General features: G+C 43.5%; 1 protein-coding gene across 2 annotated transcripts in view; it reads right to left on the reverse strand.

The window, feature by feature from the left end:
- Positions 1–11,104: 11,104 nt before the first annotated feature.
- tox (thymocyte selection-associated high mobility group box) overlaps positions 11,105–23,914 on the reverse strand; it is a 28,525-nt gene continuing 15,715 nt past the window's right edge. For both annotated transcript variants that reach the window (XM_078788731.1, XM_058062584.2), the window contains 7 exons: positions 22,623–22,907; positions 17,687–17,932; positions 16,207–16,440; positions 14,635–14,715; positions 14,136–14,564; positions 12,961–13,121; positions 11,105–12,093 (listed from right to left, as the gene is read on the reverse strand). In XM_078788731.1, the coding sequence (XP_078644857.1) occupies positions 12,057–12,093; positions 12,961–13,121; positions 14,136–14,564; positions 14,635–14,715; positions 16,207–16,440; positions 17,687–17,932; positions 22,623–22,907 (1,473 nt within the window). In that variant the 3' untranslated portion in view covers positions 11,105–12,056. The remainder of the gene's footprint in view (positions 12,094–12,960; positions 13,122–14,135; positions 14,565–14,634; positions 14,716–16,206; positions 16,441–17,686; positions 17,933–22,622; positions 22,908–23,914) is intronic.

Consider the following 23,914-nt stretch of genomic DNA (forward strand, 5'->3'; position numbering starts at 1 on the left):
TAACCTGCAAGGCATGCTGGGAAGCCCACACTGACACTCCCTCAACAGGAAGATGCTTTCTGGAAATTCTAAAAAATGTTAAATGTACAATTACAATTGTTAGTATGCTAACGAGCTAATGTTAGTGTCGGAAAGTATTTAATTATGGCCAAGTTGTGTAGATTCTTGTGCTCTTATTTTGGCAACACTGTCCGTCATGTCATTTCCCGTTATGCAATGTTCCCTGTCATCTCAGCATTTTCACTTGATTCTGCTGTTGTCTTTTTGTTGTCTTTTTCTTCTGCATTATTGATGCTGAATAATAATAAAATAATATTACTCACTAATTCAGGCAACACTATATGATTTTATGTAAATGCATGACCCACAGGCATGCTGGGTAACTTCTGTGGGCCTCCCAGCATGCCTTGCGGGTTATAAAAGAGTATGAAATGTATATTAGTGTGCAAGTGTTTTTAATAGTGTTTTAATAAAGCTAATTCTATTGAAGACTCTGAATCAAGTGGCCAAAGGTTTGCTCTGATGATGGCTGTGTTGATCTCATTCCCATTCAGCTTGGCTGGGAGCTGCACTGACCGATACCAACGATGCGCAGCATCACAGCCAAAAGACGCCACAACGCTGACGATAACGGCAAGGTGTTAGGCCGCAGCTTGATGGAAGTGCGGATACCTCACCGCCTCTCTGCTGAAGAGCGACATGGCAAGTCAGTACGCTGCACCATCGACGGCTAATCTCATGAATGACCATTCACTACGACTACACAGGAAGCTAAATAGCTAGTCACTGAGAGCCTTCAGAAAAACACTGCCCCCTAGCGTTTTGGTAAACTAATTACATTTATGGAATCATTTTCTTAATAATTCTTTGGGAAAGTAACTATAGCTGCTGTAATTTTAACACCAACATTTACGCAGGGCCATCAAACTTGTTTTGGATGTGGGCCACATCGCACTTTACCCCCACTTTCAAACCACAGTGAGCTTTACACTCCCTCATCCTCAGAAAAGAATCAATTTCTCTGAAATGTCTCCAGGTATCTGCTGGTGTTGCTGGCATTCATCATCAGCGTCCAGAGGGGGCTTCCTGGACCACCATGCCCTGCTTCATGTGTGCTGTGTTCTGACAAGGCCGTCATCTGTCACAGGCTGGCTCATATCTTAGGTGAATTATAGCTACGGTCCTCCCTCACTATATCATGCTTTTTGAGAAAGGAATATACAGTGAAGAAAATAAGTATTTGAACACCCTGCTATTTTGCTATTTCTCCCACTTAGAAATCATGGAGGGGTCTGAAATTTTCATCGTAGGTGCATGTCCACTGTGAGAGAGATAAACTAAAAAGAAAAATCCAGAAATCACAATGCATGATTTTTTAACAATTTATTTGTGTGATACAGCTGCAAATAAGTATTTGAACACCTGTGTATCATCTAGAATTCTGACCCTGAAAGACCTGTTAGTCTGCCCATTAGAAGTCCACCTGCACTCCATGTATCATCCTGAATCAGATGCACCTGTTTGAGGTCGTTAGCTGCATAAAGACACCTGTCCACCCCATACAATCAGTAAGACTTTAACTTGTAACATGGCGAAGACCAAAGAGCTGTCCAAAGACACCAGAGACAAAATTGTACACCTCCACAAGGCTGGAAAGGGCTACGGAGCAATTACCAAGCAGCTTGGTGAAAAAAGGTCCACTGTTGGAGCTATCATTAGAAAATGGAAGAAGCTAAACATGACGGTCAATCTCAATCGGAGTGGAGCCCCATGCAAGATATCACCTCGTGGGGTCTCAATGATTCTAAGAAAGGTGAGGAATCAGCCCAGAACTACACGACAGGACTTGGTCAATGACCTGAAAAGAGCTGGGACCACCGTTTCCAAGGTTACTGTAGGTAATACACTAAGACGTCATGATGTGAAATCATGCATGGCACGAAAGGTTCCCCTGCTTAAACCAGCACATGTCAAGGCCCGTCTTAAGTTTGCATATGACCATTTGGATGATACAGAGGAGTCATGGGAGAAAGTTTTATGGTCAGATGAGACCAAAATAGAACTTTTTGGTCATAATTCCAATAAGCGTGTTTGGAGGAAGAAGAATGAAGAGTACAATCCGAAGAACACCATCCCTACTGTGAAGCATGGGGGTGGTAGCATCATGCTTTGGGGGTGTTTTTCTGCACATGGGACAGGACGAGTGCACTGCATTAAAGAGAGGATGACTGGGGCCGTGTATTGTGAGATTTTGGGGAACAACCTCCTTCCCTCTGTCAGAGCATTGAAGATGGGTCGTGGCTGGGTCTTCCAACACGACAACGACCCGAAGCACACAGCCAGGAAAACCAAGGAGTGGCTCCGTAAGAAGCATATCAAGGTTCTAGCATGGCCCAGCCAGTCTCCAGACCTGAACCCAATCGAAAATCTTTGGAGGGAGCTCAAACTCCGTGTTTCTCAGCGACAGCCCAGAAACCTGACTGATCTAGAGAAGATCTGTGTGGAGGAGTGGGCCAAGATCCCTCCTGCAGTGTGTGCAAACCTGGTGAAAAACTACAGGAAACGTTTGACCTCTGTAATAGCAAACAAAGGCTACTGTACCAAATATTAACATTCATTTTCTCAGGTGTTCAAATACTTATTAGCAGCTGTATCACACAAATAAATTGTTAAAAAATCATGCATTGTGATTTCTGGATTTTTCTTTTTAGTTTATCTCTCTCACAGTGGACATGCACCTACGATGAAAATTTCAGACCCCTCCATGATTTCTAAGTGGGAGAAATAGCAAAATAGCAGGGTGTTCAAATACTTATTTTCTTCACTGTATGATGGCGGACTAGGGTGGATTATTTAGTCCAAACATATGGAAATCCAAGTCCTATGTAGTATTGTGGTCACTAGGTGGCAGTAATGACACAAAACGTTGATGAACCATTACCTTAACATTCATTCATTCATTTTCAACGCTTATCCTCACAAGGGTCATGGGGGTGCTGGAGCCTATCCCAGCTGTCTTCGGGCGAGAGGTGGGGTACACCCTGGACTGGTGGCCAGCCAATCACAGGGCACATATAGACAAACAACCATTCACACTCACATTCATATCTATGGAATGGAATGGATTATCAATATATTGCCATATTGCATGCGTGTCAGGCAGGAAGAGGGTTCACTCTGTGCATGGCTTTCAGTACCTTGGCATAAAACAGCAGCATGAACGGAGTGAGGCCTTTTGTCAGCCTCTTTGTCTCGGTGGGTGAAGGACGGGGCCGCTAGCATACACACAGAGTGTAACCATTCATTCATTCATTCATTTTGTGCCGCTTTTCCTCATGAGGGTCACGGGGGGTGCTGGAGCCTAACCGTTCACCATTCCCACTCACATTCATACCTATGGACAATTTGGAGTGGCCAATTAACCTTTTTGGAATGTGGCAGGAAACCGGAGTACCCGGAGAAAACGCACGCATGCACGGGAAGAACACGCAAACTCCACACAGAGATGGCAGAGGGTGGAATCGAACTCGGGTCTTGATGTGTGCCATGTGTGCTAACCACTTGTCTACCGTGCAGCCATTAGCTTAACACTGAACACTGAAGTTATCAAGTCAGCCATGGCATGTCCCACATCCTGCACTGAAAAAGAGTTCTCCTCCCACTCTGTGTGGAAGTGGTATGTGGTTGCTTTTAAAATTTAGAAAAAATACATTTGAGGCTAGGGAGAGGGTGTTGTTTTGGTGCCGGTGAATAGGTGGAACAAGGTGGAACAGACCCAAATCCAATGTCGGTTGACAAATATAGTCAACAGTTGACAAATATACAGCTTTTATTTTACAGACACGTTACTTAATTATATAAATCTCATTGAAAAGCAACACACTAAACACAGCTTAGCTCTAATTTGGGGGCGACACGCCATGCCAATCGAGGGAACTGACGTAGATGCTTTAAGAACAGGCTAATTAGCACAGCTGGCTGCTCATGATGCGTTTGTGGCACTGCCGACTGTAGGGCTTTTTGCTCTTCCAAATATCACACTGAAAAAGTGAACCAAACCACCTCATTACACTGGTTAGCTGGCGAGCCGAGTCGCTCAATTGAGTGTAAAGGTGGCTATAGGGGTGTTATGTCATGCCTAGATGGCTCTAATCATGTTAAGAAAATGTTTCATTATTATTATTTAAATATTTATTATTATTATTATTAATAATATTTAGGAAGTCATATTTAGGTTTTCTATATTCTCTAGAAAATATTTTATTTATTAACATTGAATCTTATATGGTGGAAATGTATTAAACATGTTTGGGTTTGGAATCAATTAAGCGTGATAAACGAGGGACTTCTTTTTAAAACGACAAACGTGTGTGTGTGTGTGACCAGATGCTCCAGATACGACCAAGGCGCTGCTTCTCACCGAAGGTTCAATCCCAGCTGTCCAGTCTGTCTCGTTGTCTGCCCTTAGCAACATTAGCATCATCGGTAACGTGTTGCTCGTCTTTTCATTTCTGGAAAATATTGTGGGAATTTCCAAAGTAGCAAACCTTTTATGAGAGCTAGACTAGGTAGGACAGCTCCAGTTTGAGTGGACTATGTTTCTTTAAAGCGTTCTTTTCATAATCATGTCTTTATTCCCGTAATAATTTGACTTTATTTTCGTAATATTATAACCTTTTGCAGCGCATAATACAACGTTTGCAACATGTTGCTGTTTTATTTACCGTGCCGCAGGTTTGAGTCACAACCGCATTTCTGTGCTTGACGAGCAGTCCTTCAGAAACCTTCCCTTCCTGCACACCTTACTGCTGGACCACAACCTCCTCACCAGCCAGGCCTTGCAGGAGGAGGCCCTGAGGAGTCTTCCCCACCTGCAGGTGCTGGCGTTGGGCCACAACCGTATAAGCCAGGCACGTCCTCTTGTATTGGAAGAAAAGGCATGCCCACTTCCTCCTGCAGCAAGTTACCCAGCATGCCTTGTGGCTGCTACACTTTTGCATGAATATCGCTGTGCAAGCTATACCCGCACAGCTGGCTGGTGTGTTCCACATATGTTCTTTTTGGTTGCACCGTGAGTGGGGTTTTGGCCAAAATATATTTTGAGAGTACTCAAGAAGGACATTGAATTCATGCGCAGATCCAAGCCGACTGGTTTAAAGGTACCAGTGCTCTTCGCAGCCTGAAGCTGGAGGGAAACCGGATCACCAGTTTGGACGCTGGTTCGCTCCCTCTCCATGATTTTAAAGATCTGGAGAGTCTGGATTTATCCGATAACTTAATCCGAAATCTGGACAGAAAGAGGTGAGTGCACGTTCCTCATTGTTTGAAACCAAGCTGGAAAACCAAGGTGATGAAAATGTAACAATAACAATATAGTTGGGGGAAATTAGGCTGGGGAAAAGGTATTATAATATGAGATTAAGTCAAAATATTATGATTATTATTATGAATATGGACACAGACTATTTCAGAAGAACATTGTCATATTTGGAAAGTTAAAAAAGCTGCCGTAATTTTATGTGAATAGAGTCTAAATATGAGGAAAAACTATTTATATTTTATATTCTAATATTTATTTTATTTAATATAAAAAAATATTAAATAAAATATTAAATGAAAAAACATTAAAAGTCAGAATATGAGAAACAAAACAAAATAAAGGTCATAATATTACAAAAAGAAAATCTAACAAATTAAAGAGTAAAAGATACGAATAGTGTGCTAATAGTGCGCTATTTCACGGATAGCACAAAGCTGAAATACACAGTGTGTATCTTGTTCAGCTTCCGTGGCTTGGTACGCCTTCGCAACTTGGATTTGTCCAGGAATCATCTGAGCTTGGCCGCGTCTCAGTCGTTCTCCTACCTCAACTGGCTGACCAACCTCAACCTCGATCTCAATTTGTGGAATTGTTCCTGTCAGCTGCTGGACTTGGCTTCCTTCCTTTCAGCCTTCATACAACAGCCTGACAAGGTAGCACATATTTCACCAGACAACTCAACACTGAACGCCAAGCCAATCCCCTGTCCTCTCCTGCCCCCCCCCCCCCCCCCCTCAGACTCTGTACAATGGACAAAGGATGGTGTGTGTGAGTGCTGACAACCCGGCCGTAAGCACCGTGCTGGAGCTGACTGAAGCTAACTGCGTCCCAGCCAATCACAACATCACCGTGCAGATAGACACCACAGACAGCGTGACGCCCAAAATATACGCTCGGGATTTGGCCATCACTGCCGTCATCTGTTTTATTGGTAACACAACACACCACACCACAGTATACACACTACAACACCTAACCCCCTAACCCTAATCTCTAAGACTAACCTCCTACCTTAACCCCCAAACACTTACCTCCTATCCTAACCTCTAACCCTGACCTCCGACCTTAACCCCCAAACACTTACCTTCAAACCCTAACCTCCTAACCCCAACTTTGTGACCGCAACCTTCTGACCCTAACCTCCTACCCTAACCCTGAACACTAACCTCCTACACTAACTCCGAACCCCACCCTCCTAACACTTCTAACCCCAACCTCCTAACCTCCTACCCTAACCCTGAACACTAACCTCCTACCCTAACCCTGAACACTAACCTCCTACACTAACTCCGAACCCTAACCCCCAAACCCTAACCTCCTAACACTTCTAACCCCAACCTCCTACCCTAACCTCCTTACACTAACCCCCGAACCCTAACCTCCTAACACTAACCTCCTAACCCTAACCCCCGAACCCTAACCTCCTACCCAACCTCCTACCTTAATCTCCTAACCCTAACCTCCTAACCCTAACCTCCTACCCCAATCTCCTACCCTAACCTCCTACCCTAATCTCCTAACCCTAACCTCCTAACCCTAACCTCCTACCCCAATCTCCTACCCTAACCTCCTAACCCTAATCTCCTACCCCAACCTTATTTCAACCCCATGCTATGAAAAAAATATTCCGTATAAAAGTTGATCATGATGTTTTAAAACAGGCGGCGTTGCCTTGACGCTGTTTGTAGTCATCATCTCCTATCAAGTTGCTCGTCAAAAGAAAATGGCAGGAAGTCCGAACCTGAGAGAAACAGACAAAGGAAGCAGCACGGTGGCAAACTACCTCATCGGCCACCATGATGTTGCTGAAAAGCAGAGCCAGCTCTTTTTGCAAGATCGCCATCTACGGGACGGACGGACCTTATCGTGGGATACGAGGTCGGGCAAGCCCGGCAGCCAGTCTTGGGTTCCAGACCATGAAAACTTTGGTTTCATGTGTGCAGATTGCAAGGCTAATGGACGGGACGACAGGGGGAGGGGCCTAACACAGGCAGAGGAGGAGGCGGAGAGAAAGAGACTGAGGATGATGGTCGTGGACGAAGACCGGAGGAAGAAACTGGAGAACCAGAAAGGGATTCCTCCTAAGTTCCTTTCTGGTGGTAGCTCCATATCTTCATCTGGCCAATGGAAAGATGGCTTGAGTCCTACAGCAGAGACGCCCGTTGCTTATCCTGCTTATCCCAAGGAAGGTAGCAGTAGACCACCTGAGGTGCTTCATTGCGAGAGCTGCAAGAGGACATACGGTCAGTCGACCATCAGACAAAGTAGGATCCATTCCTCTGATCAGTTTGATGGCGTCCCTTCTCAAGGCAACCCATTTCACTCCATGAAGAACATGAACTCTACAAGGCAAATAAGAAATGTCACCTTTGATCTGGAGAGTTCCAGAAGATGGAAGAAGGAAAGATACGCTCGGGGGAAGGCGATGAAGCAAAACCAGGATAGAGGAGCGGAGAAGAAGCACAAAGGAAAGTCGGACCGGATGCTGAAGGCTAACTTGAAACCACTCCCCAAAAACAAAGTCCACCCAAAAAGGAACAGCGAGCCCCAGAAGGGGAAAGATGGAAGAAAGGAAGACAAACAAAGCTCAAGTGAGCGAATGAAGGATAGAAGTAGAAAGAAAGGAAATAAACCCTCAGAGACCGAGGGACCGGTCGAGGACGAGAAGCAAGGAGATGATCTGAAAGCCGAGGTGGCATCCAAAGGTTTGCAGAATGCTCCCGAAGGTGACAAAGGAGACATCCGCCGAGGGACGTCCCAAGTCAAAACAATCGGCACCACAGACCCACCTCACCCCACCAGAACCGAAGTCGCCTCCGTTCCTTATCAAGGAGTTGGTTCGGTTCTTGGGGTTCCTCGGCTTTCTCAGCAACCACTCCCCCTTTCTCCCAGCACCAGGATCCATGCAAGCAATCTTCCCCTTGGAGGGTCAGCAGCTTCACCGCTAACACACAGTAACCTCTCCACCCAGGGAGGGGCGCTTTTACTCGACACAACCACCCCAGTGGGGACTTCCCTGGTCCCCACTGGTTCTACCAGCGGTGCCGATCCAAACATCGTTAACAGAGCCATCCTGGCCTTGGGTGGGTCTGCAGACATCTCACCTGGGGGTTCTCTTCCCGTCAACACCGCACATGCTAACCTTTTGCAGGCGACTGTGGTACAGACGACTTCCCATGGTTCCCAGCCCGGAGGACTTGGACCCAAAGTAGGCGCTAGTTTGTCACACAACCAGTCCCTGGATCTTCTTAGCGCCTCTTTTGATACAAGATGGAAGTCAGAGCCACCCCCAGTTCAAGGTCCCCCGAGAGCGGAGAGTCCATCTCATCTGGCCTCTGGATCTGAACCCCAGAGCTTGGTTCTTCCAACTCAGGATCCTGAAAGTGCAGCTTCTTCAAAAGGGCTGACACCTCAGAGCTTGGATGGGGGTGTTCCTAGCGGTGAGGCAGTCAGCACGTCTGCTGGGGGGAGGCTTGGAATTGAAGGTCAAGCGTTGCAGACTGAGGACATCCCCTCTCAAGGTGCGGCAACACAGAGCACATCATCTTCAGGCAGCGGCGTCGCCGCCTCGCCTCTGCTGCAGCAGGAGTTCGTCTTGGAGGAAGGTGGTTCCCCTCCAAGGAGGAAACTGAGGCTGGTGCTTCCTGAGAAGACATCCAGCCGAGAACCTACTGCACTGGAGAAGAAGATACGTTAGTAGGCTAAGACATTTTCTCCATGTCCTATTCAGTCAGACAAGATAGGACAGCTAGTCTGAACCATCTAGATGAACTAGCTGTCCTATCCAGTCAGACGAGATAGGACAGCTAGTCTGAACCATCTAGATGAACTGGCCCCGATCGTTCCTTATCAAGGAGTTGGTTCGGTTCTTGGGGTTCCTCGGCTTTCTCAGCAACCACTCCCCCAGCAATATTGCTGTCCTATCCAGTCAGACGAGATAGGACAGCTAGTCTGAACCATCTAGATGAACTAGCTGTCCTATCAACTTTATGTCCCACCAAGTCTTTGAGCATGAACTAGTCTAGAGCTGTCCTATCCATTCTCCTCGAAGAAATGAGGCAAACCAAATGGGACAGGGAGCGGGTGCAGTGCTTCCCAATCGCCACCAGGAGGTGGTATGGGCCTGTCTTGCGGAAAGAAGCAGAGCCTTGATGGCAGAGCCCGGAATGAAAGGAGCTGACATGCCAGATGGGTGGTTTCACATTACAAACCTGGATTCTCATCAGTCCATCTGCCTTGCTACACTGGGAATAAAAATAGCGGGAAAAAGTGGTTATGGCTTTTTGTCACAGACAAAGAAATATTGACACAAGTGTGACTGATATGTTAGTACTCCATATGTTTGAGTACAACGTTTGTGTGTATTTATTGTATGCAACAACATGTAACAACCAAGCATCATAAACATGTCACCCAGCTGTTTCCAAGCATACTTGATACTTTTACATGTGTGTGAAATCTGAGCCGGTAAAAGTAGCAGAATTGTTTTGGAATCGACTGAGGTTACGGTCAGTAACCATCACTAACTGATATGCACATGAATAAATATATGCACATAATAAATACAAATGTCTTATTTTTCACAAGCAGACATTTCTTGTGCCTGCCTTTGTGTAAAATACACACCTGAAAACACTGAACACCAACACCATTTGTCCAGGACCCGTGAGCCAGTGAAACTGGTATTTGTGGGGTACCTGTGAGTCAGTAAAAGTAGAGTCTTGTCCAGTACCCGTGAGACTTCATTGAGTACTCGTGGGTCGGTGAAATTCAAAGTTGTCTAGTACCCGTGAGTCAGTGAAAGTGGAGCCTTTGTCCAGTACCAGTGAGTCAGTAAAAAGTGAGTCTTTGTTTAGTACTCGTGGGTTGGTGAAATTCAAGGTTGTCGAGTACCCGTGAGTCAGTGAAACTAGAGTCTTTGTCCAGTACCCGTGAGTCTTCATTGAGTACTCGTGGGTCGGTGAAATCAAAGGTTGTCGAGTACCCGTGAGTCAGTGAAAGTGGAGTCTTGGTGGAGTACCCGTGCGTCAGTGAAAGTGGAGTCTTTGTGGAGTACCCGTGAGTCAGTGAAAGTGGAGTCTTTGTGGAGTACCCGAGAGTCAGTGAAAGTGGAGTCTTTGTCGAGTACCTGGGAGTCCGTGAAAATTGAGTCTTTGTCGAGTACCCGTGAGTCAGTGAAAGTGAAGTCTTTGTCGAGTACCCATAAGTCAGTGAAACTAAAGCCTTTGTCCAGTACCCGTGAGTCAGTAAAACATGAGTCTTCATTAAGTACTTGTGAGTCGGTGAAATTCAAGATTGTAGAATACCCGTGAGTCATCGAACATGGAATCTTCGTCTTCGTCAGTGAAACAAGAGCCTTTGTCCAGTACCAGTGAGTCAGTAAAACGTGAGTCTTCATTGAGTACTTGTGGGTCATTGAAATTCAAGGTTGTTGAGTACGCGTGAGTCAGTGAAGGTGGAGTCTTTGTGGAGTACCCGTGAGTCAGTGAAACTGAAATCTTTGTCGAGTACCTGTGAGTCAGTGAAAGTGGAGTCTTTGTGGAGTACCCGTGAGTCAGTGAAACTGAAGTCTTTGTGGAGTACCCGTGAGTCAGTAAAACTGAAGTCTTTGTGGAGTACCCGTGAGTCAGTGAAACTGAAATCTTTGTCGAGTACCTGTGAGTCAGTGAAAGTGGAGTCTTTGTGGAGTACCCGTGTGGAAGGAGTAACAAAGTGTTATTGTGCACGTCCAAAACAAATAAAAAGTGTGTGATGTGTAGGAAAAGAGAAAAGATTAGCATTTGGAGTAATGACTGCACATGAATGCAGCACTGACTTTATTGTCAAACACATTTTTAGAATCTAAAAATAAGAAAATCTTCATGGTTGTTGCCCAGAGTCCTTTCATCTGCCAAAAAAGACAAGAAATAGAAAAAAGGTAGCGAGTCTTATGGTCATAAAAAGAGTGAAAGAAAGGTTGATGGAAAAACATTGTCCATTGATAAATAGAAGAGAGGAGCATGCAAATGAATACTGTACACATGGAGGATGTCATGAAGCGTCTTATTGATTGGGCAGAGAAGGAATTGACTTCAAGGCTTCCAGGACTAAAAGATGAACAACGTGGGGACAATGGTCGCTTTCTGGTTGTGGCGAGATGCCGCCCAGTGAAAGGAAACTCATCCATGGTTATTACAGTATTTGACATTTGGATTTGATGCTTCACAGGCGCTGGTCCAGCCTGACGACACAAAAGGAGAAAGAAAAGCAGGTAGATGGTTTTCTATTTGGGGGCTGGCGCCATTGGAAGAGAAAAGAAAAAAAGTACTAAGGGTCACACAAATATGAATATAAAAACAAATATTATACCGCTAAAACTTTATTGTCTTCATATTCAAACTGTTTTATTGAGTCGAGAGCCGTGATTGGACTTTACTACGGTTTTCTTTTCAGCGAGACTCCTGAAATACTGGTGGTATGGAATGGGCTCCTTGTATTGCAGTACAGTATATACAGTACATGAACCTTCATTCATCCTTCCACTCAAACAGGGGATGCACTTCCACTCATCTACATGCAGGAAGCCAGGACGTCCGCTTCCTGGTTTGACCCGTCCTCTTAGGGATGGGACACATTCTCTCTTTTCTTGGGGTTTTCTCGTCCAGGAGGTCTGCTGCAAGTCCACGTTGTAGTGCCATGATCAGGTCCCGCAGTGCAGCAGGAGAAGGATGATGTTTGGCCTCACTTTGCTCGGAGTTTAACTCAGGTACAAAGATTTGTCTCGCTGAGGACCTCTGGAGGAGGACAGGATCAACACCGGGTTAGCCAAGCGCCTGCCTTGAAGAAAACTACTAACACGCTGGCATGGTTACAGCGAAGGACGACGAACCGCCAGTCACTGATACAGCCGTGGAAAACTGACATTTTTCACACACGGCTCGCCCCCCCCCAAATATATTAGAATATTTTGGTAATTAGGCCATAGAAAACTCTTAAAGGCTTTCTAAATACATTAGAGTCCTCAAAACATTAACTAACACCCCTATAGTCACCTTTAAACCTTTATTACCCAATATAATAGATTTAATAATAGGAAATAAGACATAGAAAACCTGTTTGCCGCCTTCTGAATGCACTTTTTAAACACGATTAGAGCCTTTTAGACATGAAATAACACCCCTATATTTAGCTTTACCCTGGTATTACCCAATATGGTAGACACAATAAGAGTTTTATGTTTCATTCCCACTCTTTTTCATTAGACAACATTTATGGAAATAATTGGACTTTATTCTCTTTATTATTTTCCCACGGCTTCCCACTGATTTTGAAATTGTAATGATTTTATTCCCGTAATAATTGAACTTTATTCTCATAACATTCAAACTTTTTAGATGACTTACTAATATTTAATATTTCACTTAAATATACTGTATGTTTATATAATATACTTACGTACATTGTTAAAAAATATTCTTGTCATGATTCTTGTCAAATTACTGCAGATTTTTTCAATTTTTGAGTTTTTCTTTCAAGTTTTCGGATGAAATGATATTTTCGGAATGGGGCGCGAGCCAGTAAAAATCAGCCACGGGTCCCAAATGACCCCCGGGCCGCAATTTGGAGCCCTCGGGTGTGTGAAGCACGCAGGGTGCACGTACCCGTCGCCATGGTAATCAGCGTTCCAGTCGAGGTGCGGGCGGTGGGCGGGGGGCATGTGTCGACCCAGCTGGTGGTGGTAGTCGAGCGATGAGGACATGACCGGCCCCCGGTTCATCAACCCCCCTCCCATTGACTGATAGTCGGACTGGAGGGCGTAGGCCTGCCATGGTATCAGAAAGAGGATCAGAAAGAGGAAGTGAACCAGCAACCACAGATGTGTGATAGCAGACATGGAGTTGATCAATTCCAGTTTGGAGTGGCTGGAGGATGGGGGGGGGGGGTCTCTACTGGCAACGTACTTGAAGAGTAAAACCAGCATGTGTGTGTGTGATGGAGGAAAGAGTGTGAAAGGGAAGTTAATGGGAGCGTTGCGTGTGAAAGGGAAGGACAGCAGGTGGTTGGTTCTCCCCCTCTCCTCCTCTACCTCACCTATTCATCCTTTGTGGAGGAAATTCTTCTCTTTCACAAAGACCCCATCTGCCTCTTTTGTCTCTGGCCCGCCCCTCCCCCAGGGTGGCCCCCCCACTCTGCACTCACAGGAAAGGAAAAACTTTCCCGCTCTGGAAGACTTCCTTCCTTCCTTCACTCACAGGAAAGGAAAAACTTTCCCACTCTGGAAGATTTCCTTCCTTCCTTCCTTCCTTCCTATGTACCTTCCTTCCTTCCTTCCTTCACTCACAGGAAAGGAAAAAACTTTCCCAATCTGGAAGACTTCCTTCCTTCCTTCTTTCCTACCTACCTTCACTCACAGGAAAGGAAAAACTTTCCCGCTCTGGAAGACTTCCTTCCTATCTTCCTATCTTCCTTCCATCCATCCATCCATCCTTCCTTCCTTCCTTCCTTCCTTCCTTCCTTCCTTCCTTCCTTCCTTCCTTCCTTCCTTCCTCTCTTCTTACCTTCCTTCCTTCCTACCTTCCTTCCATCCTTCCTTCTAGGATGGCAGATAAGTCCGCTAGCATAAACATCCATTTTCTATCTCCCCCCCAGGGTGCTATGGGTGGGTTGGAACCTATCCCAGCTGACATGGGGCGAGAGGAGGGTCACACCCTGGTGGACCGGTGGACAACCAAACAGAGATGCCCCACGGGGATTTCACCCTAGATCATTCAGACCTCCTGTCTGCCCACGTGGCCAACGTGCGGCCCCCACTAGCGGTCAAGAAGGTGTGTGTTACCTGCGTGATGGCGGGGGAGTGTGTCATTCCCATGGAGTGTCCACTGAGCTGCTGGTGAGGACTATGCAGCCCCCCCAGGTGAGCCTGGCTGTGAAGCGGAGGGCTGACCCGGTGAGGAGGGGTGGAGGCCGGCATTACGCCTCCGAGGGCCAGCCCCCCCTGATGGGGCAAACTGGGCCGTGGCGCAGTCCCTCTGGAGGACAGGGCGTGGAGCTGGGGGTGGATCTGAGTGTGGGGAGGCGGAAGGTGAGGGTATGGCATGTACATGCCCGGGTGCTGTTGGGGAGGGGGGAGAGGGGGGGCCAGTGAGCTGGAGGAAGGGTGCTGGCCCCCGTAGACGGACGGCTTGGATGTGAACATGGAGGGAGAGGAGGAGGAGGGCGTCGATAAGGAGTGGGGTGGCTTCATCTCAGATGGATCGTTGTAACTCTGAAAAAAACGTGTTCAACGTCAAGCCCTGAAGGCATCGCAAGGTGTGTGTGTGTGTGTGTGTGTGTACCTGAGAGACCAGACTGGCCCTGTAGGCAGCCAGTTGTTTCAGGTACTCCTTCTTAGCCGTCTCTGTCTTCTTCTTATACACCTTCAGGCACAACAACAACATCTCACACCTTCATATCACACTTTCACCACGATGCTAGCACATTTAGCAGTATTGGGAGCACAGGGGTGGGGGGGGTGATGGAAGGATGATAGATGATGGATGATACATGATGGATGGTAGCTGATGGATGGATGGATGATAGATGGTGGAAAGATGGGTGATGGATGGATGATCGATGATGGATGGATGAATGCATAGATGGATGGAGGATGTAGATAATGGATGGATGATAGATGATGGACGGATGGATGAAAGATGGTGTATCGTAGATGATGGATAGATTGGTGATGGATGGATGAACACATAGATGGATGGACGATGATAGATGGTAGATGATGGATAGATGGTTAATGGATGGATGATAGATGATGGATGGATGATACATGATGGATAGTAGATGAGGGATAGATGGTTAATGGATGGATGATAGATGATGGATGGTAGATAATGGATGGATGATAGATGATGGATGGATGATATATGATGGATGGATGATAGATGGTGGATTGTAGATGATGGATAGATAGGTGATGGATGGATGATAGATGATGGATGGATGATATATGATGGATGGATGATAGATGGTGGATTGTAGATGATGGATAGATAGGTGATGGATGGATGATAGATGATGGATGGATGAACGCATAGATCAGGGGTGGGCAAACTACGGCCCGGGGGCCACATCCGGCCCGCCAAGTGTTTGAATACGGCCCGCCCAATCTTTCCAAAGTATTTCATTTAAACTCAACATACAACCTGGCATCATGGCCTGAGCCAACCTTTTGATGGTTTTATCAATTTCGTTTTTTGACATGGTCTGTTGTTTACAAAGTGCTCCTGAAAAAAGGGACACAAGCACATAATAATAATAATAATTATTATTATTATTAGATTATTATAATTATTATTAGAACTATTATGATTATTATAATTATTATATTAATGCTAATTATTATACTAATTATATATAATACTATTGTTATATTTGCATATTTTACACAATAATAATATAATAATTATTATTTTAATTTTATTGTAATTATTATAATATTTTATTATTTTTTAAAATATTTAAATATAAATATAAAATAATAAATAATAATAGCAGATTGCATGACAATTTTACAGATACAATAATACCAGGTGGACTGTTACGTCTAAAATATATAGTCTGCCCCCCCGTAAATTTTGTCATATCAATGCGGCCCGTGAGTCAAAAAGTTTGCCCACCCCTGGCATAGATGGATGGAGGATGGTAGATAAAGGATGGATGATAGATGATGGATGGTAGATGATGAATGGATGGATGAAAGATGGTGGATCGTAGATGTTGATAGATAATGAATGGATGGATGATACATGATGGATGGTAGATGATGGATGATGATAGATGGTTGATCGATGCATGATAGATGGTGGATAAATGGTAGATGATGGATGGATGATAGATGGATGAACAAACCCCACCTGTTTCTGTTCCTCGCCCAGGCCGTCCCACATGGAGGCCACAATCTTGGACACCTCCCCAAAGGTGGCGTTGGGGTTCTGGGCCTTGATGTTGGCTTGGGTGTCCCTGAAGAACAAAGCATAGGCAGACACCGGCTTGACTGGCTCATTGGGGTCCTTTCGCTTCTTCTTCTTGGGCGTCTTGGGCTTCTTGGAGATGTCGAAAGCCGCTGGCCGTTTCTCACCTCCGACGCCCTGTGGACATGAAGGAGGCTGACGTCAGTGGAGGAAGGAGAACAACGCTCCTTCTTCTACTTTCTTCAAAAGTTGCTTTGCAATCAATAAAATTAATAAAACTTACAATAAAAATATTCTGAAATTAAAAAAAACAACAAAAATGTGAAAAAAAGAGCAAAGTTGATGTTTGATACAAGGGAATAAAGCCAAAATATGATGGGAATAAAGTCATAATTAGGAGATGATTGAACATTTACAAGAATAAAGTTCAAACAGGTGGAAAAGTAAAAAAAAACATCTGTACTTTTATGAGAAGAAAGTTGGATTCTAAAGACAAAAAAGGTTGCAATTCCAGGAGAATAAACTTGTAATATTATGAGAAGAAATAATATCATTTTAGTAGCAGAGAGTACAAACATTAAGCACAAATAGATATTTGGAGAAAATAATCATTTTTGGAAAGATTGACAATGTTGTAGGAATTAAATGATAATCTATGAAGATTATTTATTTAATATTTGTTAACTTGAAAAAAACTGCAAAAATATGTTTTAGCCAAATGACAAAGCTGATTTGAAATACTGTATTTATACTATAAACAACTTGCTATCACCCACATGATATATAACCTAGATAATGTACGTATATAACTGGTTAGCATATGTATGTACATGATATGTAATATATGCTGTACATATGTGGTTAGCATATGTACATTATTTGTAATATATATACACTCTATATAACTGGTTAGTATATGTACATGATATGTAATATATACGTATATGCTGTATATAACTGGTGAGCATGTGTACATGATATGTAATATATATGCTGTATATACGTATGTGGTTAGCATATGTACATTATTTGTAATATATATATGCTGTACATAACTGGTTAGCATATGTACATGATATGTAACATATATACTGTTTATTTAAGTGGTTAGCGTATGTAATATCTGTATATACTGTTTATATAAGTGGTTAGCATATGTACATGATATGTAAAATATATACTGTTTATATAAGTGGTTAGCATATGTACATTATATGTGATACGTATATATACAGTATATATAAGTAGTTGGCATATTATGTATATGTTTACTAAATATGCCAATTGGCAGCTTGAGGGAGAAAGAAATGGAAGTAGTTAAATATGATTTTTCATCTTTTCCAGCATGAGTCAGCAAGCGAGTCGATAGCGATGGAGGTGATGCGCACGGGGGATGAAAGAATGGCGCACGAGTGCTTCCTACCCTGAGGCCTTCATCATTGTCATCTTCGTGTGCCGAGCTGGAAGGAGACGGTGTGGCAGATTTACTTCCGGGAGGAGACGGAGAGTGATGGGGAAGCGAGCTGCCACTCAGTCCTAGCTGGGATTGGTTGATGGTGGACAGTTGGCCGGCGTGGGTCACACCCGACCGGTTCCTGGGTCCTAGGGCCGCCTCCATGGGCGGCTGGCTGCCGGCAAAGCGAGAATCAGAGTTGACCATCTGCTGCATCTGTGGGGAGACGACAAGGAGCACACGTGTTAGCTGTAACATACTTCTGTACTACTATTACTACTACAATTGCTACATACTGTTCAATACTGGATGGACTCTACAGTATGTCAACCCTACTGTCACCATACTGTATGGACACACGCTTGTTGCTACACACACTTTGTATAGATTTTATATATTTGTATGTAGATATAAGAATGAAGATGAAATTTAGTAAACAGTAAAAAGTAGTAAAAAAAAACCCCAAAGAATAAAGTTGCAATTTTTGGAAAATAATGTTGTGAAATTGAGGCTACACCAATATAATATAATCTTTTACATCTTCTAATACTTTTCACAGAGGAATCAAACGGCATCTTGAGCGATTAATCACCGTGGTGTCGCGTGTCGTTAGGCCTGTTTCAATAAATTATTATTATTAAGATTTTTTGAGACCATGTTTTCCATGGATTACCGTCATGAGAGGTGTAATTCACATTCGAATCACTAGATGGCACCCATCATGAGCTTGATAGAACATTGCCTGTATGGATGTTTTTGCAATGTAGCCAGCGACACCGTTGTGTAGCGACAAGCGTTGACTGTCAGGATGGAGGGAGCCTTCGTACCGACAGTCAACACTTGTTGCTACGCAGGCACCTCCATTCATAGTTGGTTTTCACGCTAAGCGTGTGCATTCTGTTTAAAACCCAAATATTTCCACACTGAGGCTGTGGCATTAGCCTTAGAAACCATCCTTCATGTTAGCGTATGCTGCCTCACGAAGCTAACTGCTAAATCCTCCATATCCATTCACTAGTCCAGGCTGAATGACTCTCCGTGTTCTTAGCGTAATGTCCATGTTATCATGCATTTGCTCTGTTGTGCCGTTTTCCTTGTGCTTTTTCTTCGTAGATAAAAGTACATATGATGGAAAACAACTGGGCCTTGAGATGAAGGCAGAACGTCCTGGGCCTCTGAGTCATGAAGAGATTGAGGTGGCAGCACCTAGTTGCATCCTTATAGAACATCCCGTTAGTGAACAGCACATGACACGCTACATTCATGCAACTAGGGTACACCCATTTTCCAATAAAAAGAGAGTCAGAGACTACACTTTCTGAGAGTGCTCAGGAAAAATAATATACCTTGTGTCCTTTTACAGGTGTTCTATAGAGAGCCCTTTGACATACTGCATATGCCCTGTGGTACCCCAGCTGCACAGTGGATCAGAGGAAAGCGCTCCAGAGGGGCTGAACCTCAGCTTGGAAGAAGTACACAGTTCCCGCTGTCTCAAAAGAGCCCAGAGCATTATCATGGACACATCACGCCGTGGACACTACCTGTTTGAGCTGCTGCCGTCAGGGAGACACGACAGATCAACTAAAACAAGCACTAATTGATTCAAAAACAGCTTGTACTCAATACAGCAGTAGTGAAACTCATTAATAGCCAAAATAGTATTCACATTACAAGGTAACCCAGGGACTGTGCAATGTGAATGAAAGTATGCGTGAATAGATTTTTGTGTGCCATATTCAATGGATGTCAGTGTAATTTATTAATGTTTTTTTTAGAGGAAAGAGAGAACGCATATGTGCAGGTTTACCCATGGCGCCTACCTTCAGCATCACATGACCCCTTTCTATGTGAACGTCCTGTGGAACCTTGACACCTCATAGTGGGATGGATGGGGTGTCGACGCTTTGCCGTCTATCTCAGAGCGAGCGGATGTGCTGTGTGTGATTAGCGGCATAGAAATGTGCTATTTGGCCCGAGTCTTCTAAGCAGGGAGAAGGCGTCACAATGATGCGTCTGCGGGTCAAACGGCGGAAAACTAATAGCTGTGGTTTGACATTTGCTGGCTTGATGATGACGCTTAGACAGGAGCACACTTGACGTTCCTGGAACTCACTAAAACACGCCGGCCACTATTGGTTATTCTCTTCAATCTTTGAAATATCTTTCTAAAGAAAATAATAGACAAATATACTGCATTACGTACAGTATAGTATAGCATATACTAAGTAGTCTAATTCAGTACATCTCAATGTAGGACCTATTACAAATATTTATCTATTATTTATTTTCTATTTATTATTTTCTACTATTATTTATTATTATATGATGATTATTATTTATTAGATTATTATTATTTATTTTTATAATTATGCATTAATTAAATATTTATCTTATTCTTAGAAAATCTTGTTTCACACAGTGTCCTGGATTTGATGTAATTCCAAATTTGACATGGGAAGCGCCAAGCCAGACACACCAGCACAATGCCACATAATTAATGAAAAAAAAACGCGATAATATCAATTATCAACGATAATTTCTAGCAATGTTATCAACCAGCAATTTTTTTTTCCTGAGAAACAAGAAACACAAAAATAAATTCTGGGATTTTTTCCCGATGATACACCATTGTCCGTTGAGATTACTGTGAATCAAGCGTGGATATAGTCACCACTAACACGCGGTACGGGAAAATATATTTCTTCTCGTTTGAGTTAAAATGCTGCCAAAGATGGGGGAAACGAAAACGATTGATATGGGAGGGTAAAATACGGGAGTTTTCCTGGGAAAATGGGTGGGTTGACAGGTATGGTTGTGACACCAATAGGTGTGTGTGTGTGTGTGTGTGTGTGTGTGTGTGTGTGTGTGTGTGTGAGCTAATGCTGTGAAGTGCTTTGCTGTGCATGACACAATTCCACCTGAATAGTAGATAATATGTCTCAATCCTTAAATGAGCAAGCCGGATCTCAATATAAACTCCAGGAGTAGCCTTGGCTGGGTTAACACACACACACACACACATACACATACACACACTCCACCTCCATTAGGCTGAGCCAGCCATAGTTGCTAGGCAACCATAAATCATGGGCTGGCAGTAAATGTATAGTAGTATGGGAATATAAAAGTGAGGTATGATAGAAAATGGAAGGGACTGAGATAAACAGTCATGGGGTGGATTGGGCTGGATGGGGGGAGGGGGTGTGTGGGGATGGGGGGGTGCAACAAAATGATTGGATATTTACAAAGATGAGACGAATTAGACATACAGTAAATATGAAAGACACAAGGCAGTGATAACAACATTCCCGCAAGAGATTAGTATCTTTTCATTTACGTTCATAAAACAGGATGCTGGTGTCCAAAGTGTGGCCCGGGGGCCGTTTTGGCCCATAACTGTTTTTATCCATTATTGGCCTGCTGCGAAATCTAAATATACAATTGACAAGGAAAGTTAAAACAGTAAAAAAAAACAACAACCCATAAGCTTATTATCTATTGTTATTATTTATGATGTATTATCACACTACATTTTTATTTATTCTCATTGTCTTTTCTCATTTTTCTTATCTCTCATAAATTGCCTTGGTTGTTTTATTTTGTGATTAAGTTCATTATGATATTTTGCTGTGATATCTATTCTCTATCTATGATTTATTATTGTTATTATTAAATCATAGTCCCGGTTGTTTGTGGAGAGAACCACTGATCTACCATGCCAGAACATTTTTTGTGTATTTCAGTGGCTGCAACTGTATATCTATGTATCTATCTACTTGATCTCTTTGAGTCTAGAGTATGTCTAATAAGGACACAGAGACAGAGAGGTGATAAAGCCCACCACCCCCCACCCCCCTAAAACACGCTTCTGTCAGCCAAGAACATTTTCCACACGTCTGACAGTCATAACAAGAAGCTGCAATTTCGTTTTACTGTGAAACAAACACACACTTCGAAACTTTTTCCTATGAATGTTGGAAAAGTACGTTAGGAGGAAGAAAGCGATGTGAACTTCTCAACTTCTCAAAACGTCTTTTTCTGGTAGCTGGACACACCAGTGGGTTATTCGAAATGATTTCAAACATCTCCTAAGACACTCCATACTCAAAGACTAGGTAGGACAGCTAACTCCTATCTCGTCTGCCCTAGAGTTCTAATGTTGTTCTATCTAGTCTTTGACTCTGAACTGATGAAGCCTGCTCAGATGGGAGGTCAAACATCTCCTAAGACACTCCATACTCAAAGACTAGGTAGGACAGCTAACTCCTATCTTGTCTGCCCGAGAGTCCTAATGTTGTTCTATCTAATCTTTGACTCTTAAATGATGAAGCCTGCTCAGATGGAAGGTCAAACATCTCCTAAGACACTAGGTAGGACAGCTCTATACTAACAGGACAGGACAAGAGATTGATTACAACAACCTCTCATTTGAGAAGGCTGCATAAGTTTTCATATTTCTTTCCTTAGACCAGCAATATCTAGCTGCATCTATACTAGAGAGGAGAGTTCTAGTCCTGTCTTGTCTTTGGGTGAAGCCAAATGTCTTCTCAGACAAGCTGTGATCCATGCATGTTAACGTACTGTAGATCCATGTCAGTTCATGTCTAAAGACTGGATAGGACATTGGTAGTCCTACTGTAGATAAGACAAATCTCGTCCTACCTTTGAGCATGAATTGATTAAGCCTACTCAGATGAGAGGTGTGGCATCTGATCTGAGCAGACCTCATCTAGCCCTGAAGCTCAAAGACTAGATAGGTCTGCTAGTCTTATCATTTCAGCTCTCATTGGATAGGACAGCTAATCCTATCTAGTCTTCCCTATATAGCACTAAAGCTTTCCTGCCTAGTCTTTGGGTAGAGACCACAGATTTGGAGCATTTAGAAATCAGACGTGGGTTTACTCACCACAGATAGAGTACTGGTCATGGCTGCCCCGTTTGGGCTGAACGTGCCGCCATCTTGGTTCAGCATAGCGGCGCCATCCTGACTCCCAGGTATGCCAGGCAGATTCATGCCCTGCAGCTGATAGGGGTGGTGCGACGCTGAGCTGGAGGGCGTATCCAGAGGGGGGTAGGGTCCAGTGGAGGAATCATGGGGCAGATGAGGGGGCAGCATGTGGTCCGGCAGGGTGGGGGGAGTGATGGGTGGGATGTTGAAGTCCTCATCACCCAAAGGGCCCACTTGGTAGGACTGAAGATGAGAGAACATCGATCTTTGATATCTTTCAATAGTTGTTTTTTCATGTACACAAATTCACCAAATAGACAGTTGAACTTCTGGGTCAGGCTAATGTCTGGCACAGGACCACCGTACACAATACTTCAGTACCATCTAGTGGTCGACATGTCAATTACACCTCCATAGGAAACAAATGTTACCGATCATATGGAATATCGACAATCATTTGTAGCACAATTATCCATCAACAAAATCTGTTATCGTGACCTACCCATGCCAGTACTGTAAATACTGTATATCCAGGCCAGTACTGTACATACTGTATATCCAGGATAGTACTGTGCATAATGTATATCCATGCCATTACTGTACATACTGTATATCCACACTAGTACTGTACATACTGTATATACATGCCAATAGTGTACATACTGTGTATACATGCAAGAACTGTACATTCTGTATATCCATACTAGTACTCTACATACTGTATATATCCATACTAGTACTGTAGATGCTGTACATACATGTCAATCTATCTATCTATCTATCTATCTAATAATGTATATGCTGTGTATACATGAAAGTACTGTACATACTGTATATCCATACTAGTACTCTACATACTGTATACGCATGTCAATAATGTACATGCTGTGTATACATGCAAGAACTGTACATACTGTATATCCATGATAGTACTCTACATACTGTATATATCCATACTAGTACTGCAGATGCTGTACATACATGTCAATCTATCTATCTATCCAATAATATACATGCTGTGTATAAATTAAAGTACTGTACATACTGTATATCCATACTAGTACTCTACATACTGTATACACATGTCAATAATGTACATGCTGTGTATAGTATGAAAAATACAATCAGCAAATAACGAGTTCCCCGTTTCTCCTCGTCCACATCGGCAGCATGTGAGTTCAGCACATGGTCATTTTCTTCACAACAAAATGTATTATTCTTATAATAAATGATTGCAGGTTTTTTTTCAA

This window comes from Doryrhamphus excisus, linkage group LG2 (genome assembly GCF_037039965.1).
Source record: "Doryrhamphus excisus strain RoL-2023G ecotype Guam linkage group LG2, RoL_Dexc_Guam_v1.1, whole genome shotgun sequence".
Lineage (NCBI taxonomy): Eukaryota > Metazoa > Chordata > Actinopteri > Syngnathiformes > Syngnathidae > Doryrhamphus > Doryrhamphus excisus.